The sequence below is a fragment of the Pristis pectinata genome, chromosome 4 (assembly GCF_009764475.1).
Source record: "Pristis pectinata isolate sPriPec2 chromosome 4, sPriPec2.1.pri, whole genome shotgun sequence".
Taxonomy (NCBI): domain Eukaryota; kingdom Metazoa; phylum Chordata; class Chondrichthyes; order Rhinopristiformes; family Pristidae; genus Pristis; species Pristis pectinata.
The window spans coordinates 14,404,955-14,426,907 of NC_067408.1; the positions used below are offsets into that span (position 1 = coordinate 14,404,955).

General features: G+C 38.9%; 1 protein-coding gene across 1 annotated transcript; it reads left to right on the top strand.

Annotated features, from left to right (window-relative positions):
• Positions 1-340: 340 nt before the first annotated feature.
• On the top strand, positions 341-18,306 carry LOC127569167 (cationic amino acid transporter 2-like). Its single transcript, XM_052013557.1, has 11 exons — positions 341-716; positions 4,825-4,980; positions 7,454-7,619; positions 9,825-9,961; positions 11,593-11,815; positions 13,581-13,717; positions 14,533-14,635; positions 14,732-14,895; positions 16,313-16,479; positions 16,724-16,832; positions 18,176-18,306. Exons 1-11 carry the CDS (start codon positions 341-343, stop codon positions 18,304-18,306), a joined length of 1,869 nt encoding a protein of 622 aa, XP_051869517.1.
• The last annotated feature ends 3,647 nt before the right edge of the window (positions 18,307-21,953 follow it).

The window sequence follows — 21,953 nt, forward strand, 5'->3', positions numbered from 1 at the left end:
AAAGTAAATTTCCAATTAATGTGTCAAGTGTTTACACAATGTCATATATTCATAGCCAAAGAATAGGATAGATATTGTGTATTATTTACATCATTGTGTAAAATAGAACCTTGCTATCAACTAACCGAGAATACTATGACAAAATGCATTACCAGCAAAAAAACAATTGTTTTCTAATATATTAACATCTTTAAAACTAAAGGAAAGACATTGTAATTTCATTCAGCTGTCAGAAGGTAGTTCAGAACTCACTTTGTCTGTGGTTCCATGGCAGTTACAGGCATCATGGTTTAATCTTTCTTTGCTTCATAGTTCATCCTCTCTCTGTTTTCCCACTAGGATGATTTCCTGTGGTCGAGTCCAATCATTTGCTCAGTGCCTTATTTGGAGAAAAGCAGTGACATTGGACAACATTCAAGAATCCAGTCTGTGTCGCTGTTTATCTACCATTGACCTCATTGCCCTAGGCATTGGCAGCATTCTGGGTGCTGGTGTATATGTGTTGGCAGGAGAAGTTGCCAAAGCAGAGTCTGGGCCCAGCATCATAATCTCCTTTTTAATTGCTGCAGTTGCATCAGTGTTGGCAGATTTATGCTACGCGGAATTTGGTGCACGGGTACCGAAGACTGGCTCGGTTTACCTCTACAGCTATGTTACGATTGGAGAATTTTTGGCTTTCATTACGGGTTGGAACTTAATTCTCTCTTATGTCATTGGCAAGTAGCAGCTTAATATTATTCTTAAGTGATTATGTTGGTGCTATATGATTACTAATATAAAGTCGATGGAACTTTGCACAGGTAATTAAGAAGACAGAAATGTAAGAAATAGAAGTGGCATTAGGCCATTCAGACCCCATGCCTGTTAAATTGGTAAATTGTTTTTTTATTGTCACACGTACTGAGGTGCAGTGAAAATCTTTGTTTTGCATGCCATCCATACAGATCATTTCATCACATCAGTACATCAAGGTAGTACAAGGGAAAAGCAATAACAGAATGCAGAATTTAGTGTTAAAATCACAGAGAAAGTGCAGTGCAGGCAGACAATAAGGCACAAGACCACGATGAGGTAGATTGTGAGGTCAAGAGTCCATTCCATTCTGTTCTGCCACTCAATAAGATCATGGCTGATTTTTTACCACTTTCCTGTACTAACCCCATATTATTTAATTCCCTTAATATTCTACAATCTTACAATACCTTGAATGTATTCAGTGACAGAGCATATACAACCCTCTTTGGTAGACAACACCAAATATTCATGACCCTCTGGCTGAAGGAACCCCTTACTTTGAAACTGTGACCCAGCAAAGGGGAGTGTCAATTCCTGATGTCCCCTTCAAGCCCCATGAGAATGTTATACGTCTCAATAAGATCACCTTGCATTCTCCTAAAGTCTGGAGAGTAGAGGCCCAATTTACTTATTCTCTTCTCATAGCACAAGCCCCTAGGAAGCATTCTAGTGAACCTTCTAACTAACTGGAGCAATGCCAGTGCCTCACAAATGTGATTGACAAGATGACATTTGAGCTTAATCCTGTTGTCAGCCAGCGCTCTGAAATATATATTCTTTGGCAGAGAACATTACACTAATCAGGAACGTGAAGCCTGGCTATTTCACCAGAGCTAACATCCAAACAAGCTAAATGACACAGATAACTAACTAAATTGCCCTTTGACTGCTATCTCAGCTTCTTATTACATGTTTCATTGATAAAGATAGTTATGTGTTGAAACAGGAAAGAATATTTTTCACAAATATTCCTTCAGGTCCTTTGACAGTTACCAGTGAGTGATTGAGCCTAGTAATTCAAAGGTTCTCAGAATCAATTCGCTGAATGGGTAGCACCAGATGGACTCAGGACCTCTGGATTCAGGCGAAGAAAATTGGCCAAGATTCCTGATTCCAATTGTTAGCCTGATGTTGCTGCCTTGTATAAATGGTGGATGTTAGATAATGGAAGGATTGGGCTCAGAAATAATGCCTGGGATGGACGATCTGCCAACAATCACTGTCAAAATCACTTTGAAGTTGCTGCCCAGAAGGAGGCAATTCAACCCATCTAGTTCAGACTGATGTTTATCCTCCACATCAACATTGATACTCATCTAATGTGCCAGTCATTTTCTTCAATCACTTACTCTACCTGTTATAAGCTGCATTGGTCTCCATTTCAATCACTAATTTTGAAAGGGTATTCCACCACCTAATCTGAATTAGTTAGGTTATCTTGTTCTCTGCCCTAAATACCTTTCACTTAATTTTATTTCCTGCATTACAACAGAAGCAACATTTCAAAACAAGTTCATTGGTTGTTAAGCACTTTCGAAAAATTTGAGGCCATCCTTCTTTTATTTTCATGGTATAGTACGTAATACTTCAGCTGTGGTCTCACCAACATGCTATATAATTGCAATAAAACTTCCTTCCTCCTGTATTCAGTTCCTCTAGTAAAGAAGGCTAATATACCTTTCGCCTTTTTAATTGTTTGCTGTACTAGAATGTTGGCCTTCAGTGACTTGTGTACAAGCAAACACTTTCAATATCAGCACTAACAAGTCTCTCAACATTTAAAAAAATAATCAACTTTTCTGTTATGTCTCCACACTTTTTGACATAATGCATCTGTCACACTCTTACTCACTCACTCAGTTTGTCCATTTTCATTTGAAGCCTCTTTACACTCTCCTCTGTACTCATAACCCCCTAGTTTTAGTGTCATCAGCAAACTTGGATATATGACCCCCTCACCTCCCCCCCCACCGCTCAATCAAATCATTGATATAGATTGTGAAAAGCTGGGCCCAAGCACCAATCCCTTCTTTACCCGACTGGACACATCTTGCCAATTGGAAAATGATCATTACATTCCTTCTTTTTCCTTCTGTCTGATAAAAAATTCTCCTCCAAATCTGTATATTACCCCCATTTCCATATGCATATTGACTAACCTCCTGTTTGGGAACTTATTGAAAGCTTTCCAAAAATCCAAATACACCGTATCCCATTAATAAACCCATGTTGGCTCTGCTCAGTTATTATTTTCAAGGTGTTTTGTTATTTCACCCTTTGTTATAGATTCCAGCATTTTCTCTACCACTAACAGGTCATTAGTTCCCTTATGTTTTCTTTCTTAAGTACTGAGGTCACATTTGCCACCTTCCAATCCACAGGAATAATTATAGAACATTGGAAGATGATAACAAGAGCATACATTATCTCTAAAGCCACTCTTTCAAAACTCTGGAATGTAGGTCATCAGATCTCTGGAATTTATCAGCTTTCAAGTTTAGCAACTTCTTTGGTATAATATTTTGACTAATGTTTAGTTCTTTCAGTTTGGAGTGCAACCGAAGTTTCATTTCTGAGCATGCTCATGTTTTATTTTATCTCAGTTTTTATCTTCCATTCTTCCAGCCATGAGATTCACTATTTGGCAGTTAAGTATTTTATGAGATTACAGATTAACAGATCAAGAGTGGAGAATGTTTGCCCGTCATTGATAGTTGTTGGAACAGTCATTTGTCCAATGAAAAACTTGAGACATCACAAGTCTGCATTTGGTAAAAGGAAACATTCTAACAAAACAATTGAACCTTAACTATCTTTTTTTGAAGGAAGACATTGTCAAAAAAAGCCAGAAGAACTCATTTCTGAGATGGGTTTTTTCATTGAGGAGAAATAAAGCAAATCGGTTTTATACTCCCAAGAGTTTAGAAACTTGAAAGGTGATCTCATTGAAACATACAGAATTCTTCTGGTGCTTGACAGGGAACTGCAGAGTTAATAATTCCATTGGCTGGTCAGGAACCAGTAGTCATAGTCTCAAAGTATGAGGTTGGCCATACATAACTGAGATGAGAAGAAATTTGTTCAACCAGAGAGTAATGTATCTTTGAATACCATATCTGAGAGGGCTATAGAGGCCCAGTCACTCAGTATATTCAAGATAGAGACTGATAGACTTTTGGATATGAAAAGAATTAAGAAATATGCTTAGATTGGTAGATTTATTGGCTACTACAAATCATCCCTAATGCTGGTGGCTAGTGCAAGAATCACAGGGGTGCTAGTGGCCATTTGTGGGAGAATAGGTTACAGGGTAATAAGTGGAGCAATGAGATGAATATGATTACCCTGAGCGCTGGTATGGACTTGATGGACAGAATGGTCTCCTTTGTTTTATGGAAATATGATTATGAATATGGGGTTAGTGCAATACAATGATGCTGAGGTAAAACAAAACAAAAACATGATCTTATTGAATGGTGTACTAGGTATTGGAGCCAAATGGTCTTTTCCTGCTTCTATTTTGAGTGTTCTTATGTTACTATGTAATCTGTGGTTAATAACCAGACGGTGGGACAAAGGGCCTGTTCCTGTGTTGTACTAAACTTGGACCTGATTTTACAGTCAATGGTGTCATGATGCTGCTTGTGATTGAACTCAAAGCAAGCTGTTCAGTAAGACATAACAACCTCTCTGACATGGAGTTCCCCTTTTCTGGTATAATTTTAATTTTGATTGGGAGTGTAAAATGGGAGACATTAAATTAGCTGCCTATTATATATCTCCTGCTGAGACTGAAATTACTGGTCAAAAAATCAACAAAATGACCATTCATACAGAAGGTGTGCAGTATCCAGGAGTGTTGATATGGTTCTATTGAACACAATGGGAATGAAAACTGGGCAGGATGTCCAAGGAATGTCCAATCCAAAATTATCATTTATTTCCAAAAGTCAATATTACCCCTAATTAAAATATTAAAAGGAAATATATACATTTTCTGGTCTCACTTTACAGTTTTTTCCACATCAGGTACATCTAGTGTGGCATGTGCCTGGAGTGGCACATTTGATGAACTTTTAGGCAAATGTATTGAAAGTTTTATTCGTAATCATGTCAGAATGGACACATCGGGATTGGCCGAATATCCAGATTTCTTTGCTGTATGTTTGATAATGTTACTGGCAGGTAAGGTGATTTTTATAGATGAACAATTTAAGAAATGGTGCTATATTTCTAGAAATGAATAGAACTTCAAGATACAGAAACAGGCCATTTTGACCCAAACAGCTTATGCCCGAGCTTGGGCCATTGTGTAATTAAATAGACAATGGGATTTTAGCTTGTTTATTGGTCTTCTAAGCAACATTGTTTATGTCTAAAAAGTTCAATGACAGATAAACAAATCAGAAAATAAACTTTCCAAGTGCATCATTTCAAGAGGGGTGATTATTCATGTCAAAGTTTACCAAGCAAATAATTTAAGTTACTTTCTTATTCTCTTGGTCCTTTTGATTTATGTTTCTGCCTTAATTTCTCACCCTGGCAGTTAATTGAGCAGCCACATTTCTCTCTGAGTAAGGAAGCTTCTCTTGCACTCTGTTCCACATTTCTTTTGTTCAGTCTTTTAGCTATGAAGCATCATTGTAGATCCTTTGATGACTGGAAACAGTCTGATTCTGTCTTCCCTTAATCTCCTCTACTAGAATCCTGTGTGGTATCCCATCAAAGGTTTACCTGATGTCAGAGTACACTGCAATTTCCCTTTCTACCATATCCATTACTTGCTCAAAGAATTTTAAGAGGTTTGCCAAGCACAATTGCCCCATTTGAAATGTATTCTGGCTACTTCTATGTTCTCTTTATCTAGATACTTTGGTAACGTGATTCTTTGTTAAAACCTAATTATTTTGTTGACCATTTCATGTAACTAACCTGTAAGTGGGTTAGCTGAATAAGTATAGCCTCAAAAAGTACTTTATTTATTGTGTTGGATTAATCTGTTGCTTTCACATCTCCGACTTTGGACATTAGATGGGATCTGAATCTGTTTTGCCAGGAATACATATGTGCAGAGATATCACAGATATTCTCTCTATTAAACCACCAGCACATGGATTAAACATGGAATAATGCTTAACCTCTCCTGGAGCCTTCATGTGTCAAACTGACTTCTTGTTGGTCAAACTGACAATCATTTGAAGTCTGAATCTTTGAACATCTTCTGTTAATCCAGTTTACCTGGAGTGAAAAGTCAGTCATTAATTATCCTTTGTGGTTTCAGTGTTCACATTTTCTTTCTGTTTTTCACATGTGCACGTGAAAAGTTAGTTCTTTCAGGAATGCTTAAAGTTCTGGTTGTTCATAGTTGACTCAAAGTTTAGTGGGTTTACTTTATCATGCACATCACTTGCTGGAGTTTAATGGGCTTTTTATTTCAGGATGGTAGCATTCTCATGGCAATCTATGACTTATCCTTAGTTACTGTCTGTCTTCCTGACCCAATTTTTATTAACGCTGCTGCACTTCAGCTCACTACTTAATTTGGTTTAGGTATCATTAAAGTTCTTTCATAATATATTATTTAGATTTCCTGTACCTGCAGTACATTATTTTTGTATTATAACTGCTCCTGGTGGGGATGTTTCAGACTTCTTTTTCCTGCTGTAAAGCATTCAGGCTATTCTGAGGTTGTAAAAAGTTCTGTAAATATTCCAGGTTTTTTTTCATTATTTTCAAGCAATTATCAAATAAGGTAGAACACAACAGATAGAAGAAGGGATTAGTTTGTAAATTCCCTTGGTCCTACTTCATCATTCCACAGGATCACAGCTGATTCTGTGCTCAGTCCACTTCTGTTTTCAAACCTCCATAACCAATAATTTAATGCCCAGAAATCTATCAATCTCAGCCTTGAAAATGTCTGAGCATCTGCAGCTCTCCAAAGCAGAGAGCTTGAGATATTTACAATCTGCCTCATAAGGATTATTTTTTCTCAGCTCAGTCCTAAACATTTGAGACCAGTTCTCTAGTTAGAGTAGACAAGCAAGATTCAAAGCAAGTATATCATTAACTCCAAGGCAAGTAGACCCCATTTCTTCTGAGGGAATATGGAGTTTACTACTACATAGAGTGATTGAGGGGAATAGATGATTTCAAGGGCAAACTTGGAGGAGAAATGGACAGAAAGATATGTTGACAAGATGAAATGTAAGATGAGAGGAAGCTGTTGTGGAGCATAAATACTAGCACAGACCTGATGGACCAAATTCTGTATCATTTTATCATAGAATCGTAGAAACCTATGCTATGGAAGGAGGCCATTTGGCCTGTCATGCCTGTGCTGGATCTTTGAAAGTACAGATGTGGTTAGTCTCAATCCTTTTCCTGTTTTGCTTTTACAAGTAAGCTGAAATTTTCAAATCTTCAAATAATTTTCAACAGTATCTTGCAATTATTTAAAGTATGGGCTTACACTACCTTTTTGAATAGCATGTTCCAAATTCTAACAGTTAGCTCTACAAATGTTTCTCCTTTTCTCCATTTCTTTTTGTCAAAAAGTTGTGAGAATGTGGATCTTATATCCATATAGAATGGCTTTAGATATCAAAGTGGACATATCCACAGATCACCGATGTGTTTGTCCTACTCTTTTCTTTAGGTCTCCTGTCATCTGGGGCCAAAGAATCAACAATAGTAAACAAAATCTTTACAACTATCAACATCCTTGTGCTTGTATTTGTTATTATTGGAGGTTGCATTAAAAGTAACATTAAAAACTGGAACATTGCTGCTGAGGTGCTGCGGAACGTCACTGCAGAAATGCGGTATGTGCTGACTGGGACCTTCAAGGGCTTGATCAAATGTGCATCACATGCATTGTTTTGTCACTTGCTAAGTAGAAAATTATAGTAAATGGCACTTGGGTAACACAACATTATCATTTTACCACTCCCTCTAAAAATATCTTTATATCTTTACCATTATTTTAAAAATACTTGATAAAAAATATGCATAATGCCCAGAAATTAGGCCTTTTTTTTCTGGCCAGTTTAGCCCTTTACCCTCTAAGTGTTAATAGTTGCCAGGTGTGGCTAACAGCTGTTAGCTACCCTCCATTTTGTCTTCTGACTAGTCTCCCTCTTTACACCTTTCCTAAGCCTGAGATGATCAGAAATGCTGTTGATTCTGTCTGAACTCACAGTATTGATAAACTACATTTGTACTTAATGATGGAAACTGGCTCCCCATCTGATCATGGCTTGTTTTTAAATCTTAACCTTATTATCAGTTTCCTCCAGTACTTTACCTTTCCCTATATCTGGAAGTCCTTCCAGTTGAACAACCCACTGAGATCTCTGCGTCTCTCCAGGTTAGACCTTCCGTGGTGCAGCTCTGACTTTAGTTGCTTTACCTATGACCAGAGCTCCTCCTGCCAAGGTTCTAAGCTTTGGACTTCCCTCCCAACGTTTCCTTTTCCCTTATTCTTCCTTTAGGATGCTGGTTGAGCTTTTAGTCACCAGATCTTTGAGTTAAAATTTTTTTGATCATACTCTTGTGAACCATCGTAGTTCTATTTTATCCCTCAAAGCTGCAAGGCCATTTCAAATTATTGTTGTAATTACCCAAATGGGTCTTCTTTGTGAACTTTGTGTGTAATTGAACCAGGCAGTTTCTAAGTTGCAGGCTCACTGATCTCTGTCTGAGTGCTGAGAATTAAAGCTGACCTCAGTTCCTAAAGATTACTAAGGAGGGAGTAAAAAGATGCCAACACTCAGTGCCCAGATTTCAACTAAGGAAAAGGGTGTTTGAAGTCCAGGCTTCAAACCAGGGTAGGGCTTTGGGTTTACTAGGCAGCTCCTCCTACGACACCAGACTCCCAAAAGCAACACTTTGTCACAGGAAGAGATTACCTGGTGGAGAAAGGAAAATATTCCAGGTAGTTCTCAAAGCTTCTTTGAAGAAGATACAACATCTCCTTTGACTCCTAGGAAGCCCTGGCTATGACTGTGCAAGAGTGAGGAAGGAGTATTTGGAATGGTGCTGTAAGCCTTCAGCCCATGCATTGGGAGCACAAAGGAGCTCAGTGTAAATGATGGAAGGAGTGCACCATCTTCCAAACTACCCACCTGTCTGCACATTCAGGTACCTCCTGCCCCATCAGTGAATTAGTCTGCACAGTCTCCAAGTCCCACATTGGCCTGATCAGTCACCTTTGAACCTAGTAAACCAGAGTGGAAAAAAGTCATCCTCAATCCCAAGGGACCACCTTCAAAGATAAAGTCATAGCCAAACAACATGGAAACAGGACCTTCAACCCCAACTAGTCCAAACCAACCAAAATGTCCATCTAAGCTAGTCCCATTTGCTCGCATTTGACCCATATCCCTCTAAACCTTTCCTAAGGATGTGGAAGCTTTAGAGAGGGTGCAAAGGAGATTTACCAGGATGCTGCCTGGATTGGAGAACATGTCTTATGAGGATAGATTGAGTGAGCTAGGGCTTTTCTCTTTGCAGAGAAAGAGGATGAGAGGTGACTTGATAGAGTTCTACCAGATGATAAGAGGCATAGATCAAGCGAACAGAGACTTTTTCCCAGGGCGAAAATGGCTAACGTGAGGGGGCATAATTTTAAGATGATTGGAGGAAGGTATAAGGGGGATGTCAGAGGTAAGTTTTCTTATACAGAGAGTGGTGGGTGCATGGAACTCACTGCTGGCAGATGCTGTGGGGGCAGATACATTAGGGACATTTAAGAGACTCTTTGATAGCCCCATGAGTGATAGAAAAATGGAGGGCTTTGTGGGAGGGATAAAATGTTGGCAAAACATCATGGGCCGAAGGGCCTGTACTGTGCTATTATGTTCTAAACCTTTCCTATCCATGATGAAGAAGAGATCATTGGATTGGAAGGCCTCTAGAGCCTGTGAGACTGTCCCACAGCAAGGGTCACAGTGGAGAAGAGAAATACCTCATCTAAAAGTGCTTTGTAATTTGCATTGGGTGCTTATACGTTCTTTCATATTCCTCAGGAACTTGTTCTCAGCTGCAAATGTAACGAGTGATTATGGAACAGGAGGGTTTATGCCCTACGGGTTCAGAGGTACTCTGACTGGCGCTGCAACCTGTTTCTATGCATTTGTGGGGTTTGATTCCATTGTGACCACAGGTAAGCGTCTCATGGTGAGAAGCAGGAAAACTGTGCATGCTACAAATCCAGATTTAAAGCTGGCGCATGAGAATCAATAAAAATTTGAGGCAATTGTTTACATTTTAAGTGAGACTTCTTTGCAGAAAAGTACTGTGAAAATACTCCTTGAGTATTAGTTTGCTGTTTACAGGTACATTCCTCTTAGAAAACTTTCCTTAAGTTATTTGGGTCATCATGTCATCCAGCATGGAAACAGGCCCTTTGGCCTACTGAGTCTGCATTGACATCAAGCACCCATTTACACTAATCCTTCAGTAATCCCTTTTTTTTTATTCTTCTGTATTTCCCATCAACTCTCCGTGGACTCTACCACTCAGCTACACACTAGAGGAAATTTCCAGTAGTTGATTAACCTACCAAAATGTCTTTGGGACGTGGGAGGAAACTGGAGCTCCTGGAAAATACCTATGTGGTCATGGAGAACATGTAAGCTCCACACAGACAGAAGCAGAGGTCAAGATTAAACTCAGTTCACTGGAGCACTGAGACAACAATTCTACTAGCTGTACCACCATACTGCTCAGTGATAGTGCCTCCTTAATCATTTTTTTGGGTTATACCCTGTTAAAGGGTGAGAGCATAGATTATTAACCATGTTGCACTGTCCATTTGTCTTTCCATTCACTGCTGGTCTTTAACAACAATGACCCTGTAGATGCAATCTGATGTTTGGTATTCAGCTGCACCTCTGCTCAGCCCCTTCCATGAACTGAGTTGTGACTGAGAAATAAATGGACTGAGGGGGTAGGATTTCTTCATTCTAAATATCTTCACAACAAAACTATCCCAACAGATATCCACTGACCACATTACCTTTGGCTGATTAATGGTGAATTAAGCTTACTTCAGCTCCTTTCCATGCTGTACTGGTCTATAAACTTCAGGACATCTCAACTACTGATCATATTATAATTCAAGCCATATCCTTTTCACCCATCACCCCTTTGCTAATTGGCTGACATTGACCCAAGCAGTGCCTCAATTTTATAACGCTCATTCTTGTTTTCAAGTTCCTCCCTGGGCCCCTCACTTCTTCCTTTATTAGCTTTCTGAGGTAGCAGCTTTTAAGTTTGGCAGTCATTCTGAATTTAATGTTTCCACCATTAGGGTCCAAGATTTTGAGTTGACAACACCCGAAAGTATGGAGTGCCATCCTTATACTCTAAAATATTTTCATTAAATTTCCCAAAGGTTCTCTGACCAAACATTTGGTCACCAGTCCTGGTGCCACATGATCTCAAATTTCATTTGAAGGTTGTCCTGTGAGGTTTTGTTCCATAACGTGCTGTATAAAGTTATTACTGCTGTAACATCATATTTTTTTTTCATTTTTCTGTAACTCTTTTGTCAGCAAAGAAAATGCAATTATGATGTGCGTCCCTATGGTAAAATAGCTGTGAGCACATTATTTGTGATTGCAGTCTCTCGATCTGTCTTTCTGCTTGGTTATACTTAGGACCAGCATGGCCTATTAACAGTTGTTTTAGTATGAAAAGGGTCTATAAAAGAAGGAACTTCAATAGAACTAGACAAGACCTATTTTGTTCTGTTGTATCTCACCTGGAATCTTTTTGTGACTATTTCCCCAGGTGAGGAAGTGAAGAATCCACAGAAGTCCATCCCAGTTGGGATTATATCATCTCTTCTCATTTGCTTCTTGGCCTACTTTGGGGTTTCTGCTGCACTTACACTTATGATGCCCTATTATCTTCTTGATACCAAAAGCCCTCTCCCTGAGGCCTTTGAGTACGTTGAATGGGGTGCACCCAAATACTCTGTGGCCGTGGGCTCATTGTGTGCCCTTTCAACAAGGTACTGTATGAAGAGAAGGCAATTTTCCTCTCAATCAAATAGAACTGACAATTTCAACCTACGTTTAAGGGGCAAAAAGGCTCCTGTCTTCCAAATGCATCAGCACTGCTCATTGTTTCTTGCAATGAATAAGTACATTTATTACGTAGTGATATATTTTATCTATTTGGCATGACAGAGTGCATGTGACACATATTGACCTATTTTGTCCTGTTAGTGTTAACCAGTGTTTTGGAGTCTTTTCCTTGTTATGACTTCATTTGAACGGCAGAAATATTTGTCATCCCAAAAGGATATAGTTAACAGACAGGCAACTTGACATAAATATGCATTGCAGCATCTGTTTGTGGTCTTTATACAGTAAATGAATGGATTGATTTCAGTGTATTGCAAGATAAACAAATCCCACTATGTTGGCAGTAAATATATTATACCGCAAATGAAAAAAACGAACAGTACAAGCAATAAGCATTTTTGTGACCTAATTTTTTATCTTTACAACTACAAATTGGTGACGACTCCATGGCTGGGATTGGCTAATGGAAACCATTGAGAAAGGGTGCAGTGTGTAAGCAGGTTAGGTGGCCTATTTTGTTCCCCCAAAACTATTATGAGCCTTAACAACTAGTCCAACATGTTTGTAAATTGTTGACATGCAATGCTGTATCAGAAGGTAAGAAACAGGAGTAGGGGAGGCTATATGCTCCCTTGAGCCAGCTCTACAAATCAGGCAGATTGTGGCTAATCTTCTACCTCAATTCCATTTTCCCATTCTGACACCACGTCCCTTGATTTCCTCTAGTGTCCAAAGTCCTGAATATACTTAAGGACTGGCTATCCACTTCTGGGATAGAGAATTCTAAAGATTCACATCCCTCTGTGGAAAGAAATTTCTCATCCTATCAGCCAGGGAGAGTAAACTTGAAATAATGCAGAAAATGATGGCTATACTCAGCTGGTCAGGGGGCATCTGTGGGGAGAGAAACAGAGGTAACAGCAGAAGATACTGAAAATAGTTAGGATACCATGGAGCATCTGCAGAAAAACCAAGATCACTGACAAGAAACATTAACTCTTGATTCCTGCACCACAGATGCTGCCTGACTTGCTGAATATTTCTTGCATTTTCTGTTTTATGATTAGAGAATACAATAGCATGTTAATATGTATAGAATCATAGAAGTAGTTTTTTCTCTGTGCTTTGTAATTCAAAGAGAACAGTTATCTTTTCTTGTTGCTCACTGAAAAATGGAGGTGAAGCCAATCAAAATTATATATTCTCATCCGTATATAAAGACTTCTTATCATCGGATCGTGATTTTGAGTGAGTATTAAATTATATCTTTGTACAGTCACATGGAATTAATGTATATTGTGCTCCCCACAGCCCTGCATTCTGGAACAAGAACACAGATTTAAATTTGCTGGATTTTGAAGCAGCATTTGCACATGTCCTTAACAGTATGTGGTGAATACGTGCACATATACCCACAAGTGCAACTTACATCTGTTAGTTGATACTGGATTCAGGGGGTGTGCAGTGTCCCAGCTTATTTCCTCCTGCCTCCACACACCCATGCTAGCACTCATTGTATTCAAAGGTCTGATAATAATCTGCATATATTCTGCACGAATCCATTAGTGATACCAGTTGTGTCATGTGTGATTAGCCACTTGACAAGAAATCAAGTGAGCACTGTTCGTCTGCTTCTCATTTTGCTCTTCATTTTGACTTTGGGTTTAATTGCTCTTTATTTCCCCACAGCCTTTTGGGCTCCATGTTCCCTTTACCCTGCATTCTGTTTGCAATGGCAAGGGATGGTTTACTTTTCAAAGCCCTAGCAAAACTGAGTAAACGTCAGACTCCAGCCCTTGCCACAACCATAGCAGGAAGTATTTCTGGTAAGAGGCAACTTAGATTTGACCTTATTCTGCATATTATTTCCAAGTACTAACTGGTTTGCAGATAATCAAAATATAATCAACTCTTGTTCTTTAATTTTTTTTAGTCAGTATAGCACTTTAACAACTTAAAATCTGAATATGAAAGAGAATAAATCCAGTGCTGCAGCATTACGTAAGAAAATCTTTATCATCATTGCTGTTATCTCAATCCTAAAAGTATTCATTTGCTCCTTCCCCTAACTCTCATTTCGTTCCTTTCTCTCCTTGAAGCAGCTGAATGAGATTTTCCTCCATTGATGTTATCAGTCCACCATGATTCAACCAAATTGCTGTTACTGATATATGAATCAATGCAAATAGTGTCAGTAGACAACTTAATAGTAAATGGGGAGGTTGTCATAGAAAAGCCTAGGATTGCAAGAGAGTCATCAAATGGGGGAGTGGAGTGGGTCTCGAGTTGGAGTGTTTAACCTGACGACTTTAGTATTACGTGAACTTTTATTATTATGTGCAAGGAAGGATCTCAGCTCACTTAAGTAGTGACTCATAGATGACACGTAGAGAGGAGAAAGCGTTCAATGAAATTGTCATGCGTGAACTCTGAATGGAGTAGCCAGATGAGCTGAATGTTATCTTCTTGCCCTAGATTCTTTATATTTCTTAAATATTGTGGCAATTTAAGTTTGGAGAGAAAATTCTGTATACTAGTAACATTCAATTTGAATTTTTTATGTGTATTCATTATATAGGGCATTTAAACTGAGTATAAAACACAAGCTATTTTCTAATGATAGTATGTTTACCTCTTTTAGCCATAATGGCCTGCCTTTTTGACTTGAAAACATTGGTTGACATGATGTCCATTGGAACACTTCTAGCCTATACACTGGTGGCAATATGCATCCTTATTTTGTGGTAAGAACTCTGTTTCTTTCTAGATGAAAATACTGTCCATATGTAATATGGATGGAGATTTAACTTATTAATATAATGTCTTTTTTTATACAATAGGCACCAACCAGATTTTAGTTTTAAAGCTGAGATTGAAATGAGCAAAGGCCTACAGATTTCAGAGGCTCCTAAGCAAGGTTTCAGTTTTAAGTTGCTGATACTTCCTCTTCAATTCCCCACACAACAATCATCAATTATTGTTACATTCTGCGTAGGGTTAATAGGTGAGTATTCAAAAAGAATTTGTCACAAAATGATTAGTTCGAAAGGCATAATACTTATCTCAATACATAACATGTTGACACTCATTCTCACTGTCGTCTGGCCCTGGTTCCTTGTTCCTCCTGACCCTTCAAAGGAATGGTGTCTTTGGACCTAGTTGGTCTCAGCACTGAGCCTGAGGGTACATGACAGTCTATCTTCTCTAGGTCCTATGCCAACCATTTGCCATTATTTTCTATCACAAAGCCAGTTTCTTACCATGTAGCCACTGCCCCTTTTTAGTTTCATAGTAGTCAAGCCTAACATGGGACTTCAGCAAATATCCCTTTGAAGTCCATATGCATCACAAGAACAGCTTTGCCCTCATGTATCATCTGAACAAAAAATTCCATCAGGTGAGTTAAACATGATTTTTGTCTTTTACAAATTCATGCTAGTTTCCTTTAATTAATTTATCCAAGCAACTGTTAATTTTGTTCTGCATTCTTATTTCTAGAAGCTTCCTCAACAGTGAGGTTTGCCTTATTAGCATGAGTTGGCTGATTTATCCTTGCTCTCATTTTTTTTGAACTGGATTGTAACATTTGGAATTCTCCAGTCCTTGGTACCACTCCTGAACCTCCGGATGATTGGATAATTATAGTCAATATCTCTGCCTCTTAAACTTATTCCCTCAACAAACTTGTTGTGACTTTGCATCTTATTGTCTACCTGAACTGCACTTTCTCTGTAGCTGTGACACTTTACTCTGTATTGTTTTTACCTGTACTACATCAATGCACTCTGTACTAACTCAATGTAAATGCACTGTGTAATGAATTGACCTGTATGATCGGTATGCAATACAAGTTTTTCACTGTACCTCAGTACAAGTGACAATAATAAACCAATACCGATAAATCCCAAAGTACTCAGTGAGTTATATTAAGTAAGGAAGAATTTCTAATCACTTCTAGAACCACTCTGCTTCTCATTGGTCTCACACTGATATTTGTCGTATGAACTCCTTTCCTGCTTCATTTTACTCAAAATCTTTTTCATCCTCTGGGGAGCTTTGTATTTGACTTCCTTACTTTCCCCCTCATAGGAATGTACCTTGCCTGTGCCCAAATCACCTCCATTTTAATGAGTGCTGATTACATTTTTGGCTGACAATTTTTAATTTCACTTTATATGAACAGGCCAATTCTCTGGCCAACTGCTCCTCCTCCATTTCAGTAATTTTACTCCAACTTGACCTTTGTCCTGAAGTAAAGCTTAGGATATTATGACACTTACATTTGCTCCGTTTGACCAAGTGCTACTTTAATGCATAGGTGCATTTCAAATAAACACGGTGAAATTTAAAAGAAAGTTTTGGTAGATCATTACACATCATCATGAGAGCTTATTTTGACTTGACATTTTTCTCTTTCACAGTCATTTTAATTTGCATTCTACGTGGAATGATGACATATGGGTTGGAAACTATCACAGCGACGAAGATGGGGAACATTGGCTTTTTAGTACTTGTCACACTAATATCAATATTCATTGTATTTGTTATCTGGAGGCAACCTCAAAATCAAAAGAAAGCTACATTTATGGTAAGGCGATAGTAGGGATAAGTAACTGAATAACTGACGAATAGTAAACCATCAGATAGATATCTGATATTTTCTTTGAATACGTGTGACATTAACTAACAATACAAGTTTATCTTTGTTGTGGAATAGAATAGGATGTTTTAATTTTATAGCTTTGACCATTATTTCAATAATGTTCTGTTAAAAGGATTGCTATTAAGATTGTGCGTTTTGTCACAATGTGTATATTTTGCTCTGTTCAAAGGTTCCCTGCCTACCATTTCTGCCAATACTCAGTATTTTTGTAAACATTTATCTCATGGCACAGCTGAGTGCAGCCACCTGGATTCAACTGTCTGTCTGGATGGCAATTGGTAAGATTCTTTATTACGGATAAGCGTGGCTAATGGCTAATCATGATGCAGACTCACTAACTGCAATCTATATCAAATTGCAGTTCAGTGAGTCTGCATCATTTTATAAGCTGTAAACTCCTTTTGAATGAGGTAACACTGATTAGACTAGACAAATGCTAATTTCCTGCAACAAGAGCAGATAGAACCCCGATGTAGTAAAAATTTTTCAGTAAAGGAGTGATGGAAAACAACTAATACTCAATTCTTATGTACTGACTGTATCTCTCTGGTTCTTCCTTCACCCTCATTTTCTCTCTGTTTAGCTCTCCATATTAACAACAGTAGTTTTTTCAGCTTACCACTTGGAAACATTGATACCAGTGCTGTTTATCGAACAATTTGGTGTGAAGTAGAACAGAAATTACAGGAATGGTTATCACTTATCTATGGAGAGGATTCAAAGCAGCCTAGAAATTAGACCACCCATTTTAAGTGTGTTTAGTGGCTGCTTGGTTTTCCTTAATGCCAAATCAGATGTCATGGAAGAAAATAACTAAAAAAGAATATTTTAGCTTTAAGAGATTTCTATTATGTTTTCTCCCAGTTAAGAGTGTTAGAAGTTGATTTGAATGTTCACAAATAGCAACTGTTGTTGAGCTGGAGTCAGTGCAGCTAAAGAGTCACAGAGGGGTACAGCACAGAAACAGTACCTTCAGCCCATCAAGTCTGTACCGACCACCAAGCTCCCATTTTTACACTAATCCTTCTTTATGACTTTTAAATGTCGCAATTGTACTCACAGCTACACTTCCTCTGGCAGCTCATTCCGTATACTCACCACCCTCTGTGTGAAAAAGTTGCCCCATGGGTCCCGTTTAAATCTTTCTCCTCTCACGTTAAACCTATTTCCTCAAGTTTTGGACTCCCCTACCCTCGGGAAAAGACTGGTAATTTTGGAAAGACTTTGGATCTCGTGAAACAAAGATTCAGCAGGCCGGATGAGCTGGCCTTTAGTTCCAGATTCCAGCACCTGCAGTCTCTAGCATCCCTCTGTTGCAACAAAGGCCTGATTTTGGAGGATCCGCAAATCCTGCAATGATGAAATTTAAGTAGGTCACTGATTATTTTGCGATCGGGGTCTTGTGACAAATAGCCTCCTATCTGCCCATCTCAGAAACTTCTCTCAGCCGCAGCAACAACATAAATGAAGCAATCAATGGCAAAAGGTGAAGTCCAGGTAGCTGCTGTCTTGCTTACATTGGACAGTCAGCTTCATTGTTTCTGACAGAGTGAGTACACCTTTCTCTCCTTTCCTCCACATTACTAACATTGAACTATAAACCTTTTGCAACTTTTTACAGGTTTGCTGATATATTTTTGCTATGGCATCCAGCACAGTGTGGAAGGTCAGCATCATCAAGAATGCTCTGTCCCAAGTCCCGTTGAGAACACAAGGCCAACAGAGGAAGAGCGTAAGGACGATGCAGTTTAAAGGAACCAGAGACTAGGAGAATGAAAACAAGATCTTGGCAAACTGAATGATGGAAGGACACATATGTTCCAACACCAGCAGCAATTTCCATTTATATAACATCCCTAGTTTAATCAAACATCCCAAGATGCTCCACACTTAAAAATTTGACTAATAAATATTAAATGTCACCTTCACAAAAGAGTAAGGTGGGATGGTGAGTATCCATTCCACTGTATAGTAAGGGTTTTGTTCACCTAAGTAATACAATGGTTAAAGTGGATTATTGTGAAAGAAGGATTAACACCTTGATTTAAGAATTTAAGAAGTAAGAGAGAGGCAATATGGCTTCTCGAGCCTGCTTCACAATTTTATAAGATCATGGCTTTTCTGATGTTGGCCTCAACTCCACTTTTATGGTCTGCTTTCTATAACCCTGATTTCCCTGCAGTCCAAAAACTAGTCTCTTCCAGCCATGAATATACTGAATGATTTAGCATGCACAACCCTCTGGGGAAGAGAATTCCAAAGGTTCACATCCCTCTGTGAGAAGAAATTCCTCTTCAAGTTTAAATGGTGACCCCTTATCCTGAAATTATTTTCCATAGCTTGATATTTCCCTATCTGGAAAAACATGTTCTCAGCAATTAACCTATCAAGTACCCTCAGAACCTTACATGTTTCAATAACATCCTCCTTCATTCACTTAAATAGAGGGTGTAGGTCCAATCTACTCAATCTTTTCTCATAAGACAACTTCCGATCCAGAGCTGAAGTTGGAAAGCCTTTTCTGCACTGCCTCTGTGACAGCTCTAACCTTGGAAATGTGAACTGTATGGTACCTTATACATGGTCTCATCAGTCTTGTACAGTTGTGAATTGCAGATGAATGGTCTCAACCCGAAACATCAACTGTCTCCTTCCCTCCACAGATGCTGCTCAACCCACTGATTTCTTCCAGCAGTTTGTTCTTTGCTTGTGAATTGCACATCTGCTTTTCATAATTCAAATTCTATATGAACTCACAACCTGTGTAAGGAAATTCCATTCTGAAAGAGCTGTAGCTCAACCAGTTCTCAGTGAAAAAGAAACATTTGCATTTATATAGTGCATTTCATTACTTCAGGGCATCCCAAAGTTCTTTAAGACATTTAAATTGTGGTAAAACAGAAAATGGTAAATATCCAGCAGCACTCATGGAGAGGAAAACAGCAAACATTTCAGGTGGATGACTTTTGAATTATGTTCTCCTTTATGTAGAACACACAAAAGCCAATTTACAAAATAGGTCCCACACTCACTGGGTTATGACGATGAAGTAATCTGCTGTTATGATGCTGGATGAGTAATAAGTATTGTCTAAAATGTCAGGTGAACTCCCCTACCTAGAACAAAATAGTGCCATGGAATCTCTTAATTGCATCTGAGAGGACAAATGAAACCTTGGTTTAATGTCTTATGCAGGAGATGAGATGTCAATCAGTGCAGCACTTTTTAAAACTACATCAGGTCATAAACCTATATTTAAGATAAGATAATATTTCTTTATTAGTCACATGTACATCGAAACACACAGTGAAATGCATCTTTTGCATAGAATGTCCTGGGGGCAGCCCGCAAGTGTCATCACGCTTCCGGCGCCAACATAGCATGCCCACAGCTCCTAACCTGTACGTCTTTGGAATGTGGGAGGAAACTGGACCACCCAGAGGAAACCCACACAGACACAGGGAGAACTTTCACCTCAAAGTAGGTCTTGTCTTGCAGACTACTAACTGACCCATGACTGAAGTAGCTGCAGGCAGCATTTTGCTACATTTTAATATTTCTATTTTATGTGTCTATTTGAAAAAGTTTTATTTGGCTATTGGCTTCAGATTTAAAGAACGGCAGAAAATACAGATTTACATTCCACATAATTCTTCACGTAGTTTTGAGCCACAAAGGATCCTACACTTTATTTCAGATCTCCACGGAGTGAGAATGGTAGGACCTCCATTTTAATCAGGACATTCTAGATTAAGCAACATGATATATAGTAAATGAGGACCAAGAAACAAACTTACAATGAAGATCAATTAAAATGAGCTGGAATTTATTTATCTACATAGTAACATTCGGAGCTGATTGATTGTTTAAGTAGGTTTAACTCCCTCTGGATATGATATTAGGTTCTGCAAAAATAAAATAGTTACATACCCATTGATAAATTTCTGAAAGAATAAGAGTCACAAGGTGAGTAACTGGTCCCTCTATTTCCCAAATTGGTGTTGACTCTGTGAAACTCAATGGAATAGGAGAACCCAGTTTGTGTTAATGCTTCCTTTCTTGCTACGTATTGGTGCTGTAATGCTTATTTCCCTGAAGATCTCATTACTTACTCATTAAGGCACAGAAGGAAGCTATTTGATCCATTGGGTCCTTGCCTGATCCTAACAGATCATTCCCATCAGTATAGTTCCTCTTATTTCATAGAACATAGAACAGTACAGCACAGTATGAGCCCTTCAGCCCACTATGTTGTGCCGACCCATATAAGCCAACTCTATGATCAATCTAACCCTTCCCTCCTACACAGCCCATAACCGTCCATTTTTCTTACATCCATGTGCCTATTAAGAGTTTTTTTAAATGTTCCTATTATATCAGCCTCTACCACCACCCCTGACAGTGCATTCCAGGTACCCACCACTCTCTGTGTAAAAAACCTACCTCTGACATCCCCCTTAAACTTTCCTCCTCTGAGCTTAAATGGATATCCTCTGGTATGGGCCATTGTTGCCTTGGGAAAAAGGTGCTGATTGTCCACTCGATCTATACCTCTCATAATCTTATACACCTCTATCAAGTCGCCTCTCATCCTGCATTGCTCCAAAGAGAAAAGCAATAGCTCACTCAACCTATCCTCATAAGACATATTCTCTAATCCAGGCAGCATACTGGTAAATCTCCTCTGCACCCTCTGTAAAGCCTCCACGTCCTTCCTCTAATGAGGCGACCAGAACTGAACACAGTACTCTAACCAGAGTTTTATAGAACTGCAACATTATCTCGTGGCTCTTGAATTCAATCCCCCGACTAATGAAGGCCAGCACGTCATATGCCTTCTTAACCACTCTATCAACTTACGCAGCAACTTTGAGGGATCTATGGACTTGTACCCCAAGATCCCTCTGTTCCTCCACACTGCTAAGGATCCTGTCATTAACCTGGTACTCTGCCTTCAAGTTAATTCTTCCAAAGTGTATCACTTCACACTTTACCAGATTAAACTCCATCTACCACTTCTTCACCCAACTCTGCATCCTGTCTATATCCATTGTAACCTATGACAACATTCTATGCTATCCGCAACACCTCCAACCTTCGTATTATCTGCAAAGTTACTAACCCATCCCTCCACTTCCTCATCCAAGTCATTTATAAAAATCACAAAGAGCAGGGGTCCCAGAACAGATCCCTGTGGAACACCACTAGTCATTGACCTCCAGGCAGAATACTCTCCATCTACTACCGCCCTCTACCTTCTGTGGACAGGCCAATTCTGAATCTATGCAGCCAAGTCTCCATCAATCCCATGCCTCATGACTTTCTGGATGAGCCTATCATGGGGAACCTTGTCAAATGCCTTACTAAAATCCATATACACCACATCCACCGCTCTACCT

Bases quoted from the DNA above. Each gene is read 5' to 3' on its own strand.
- LOC127569167 (XM_052013557.1), top strand. From the start codon at position 341: ATGATTTCCTGTGGTCGAGTCCAATCATTTGCTCAGTGCCTTATTTGG. The intron at 9,962-11,592 runs GTAAGCGTCTCA...CTATTTCCCCAG, and splicing joins TGATTCCATTGTGACCACAG to GTGAGGAAGTGAAGAATCCA. The intron at 16,833-18,175 runs GTAAGATTCTTT...AACTTTTTACAG, and splicing joins GTCTGTCTGGATGGCAATTG to GTTTGCTGATATATTTTTGC.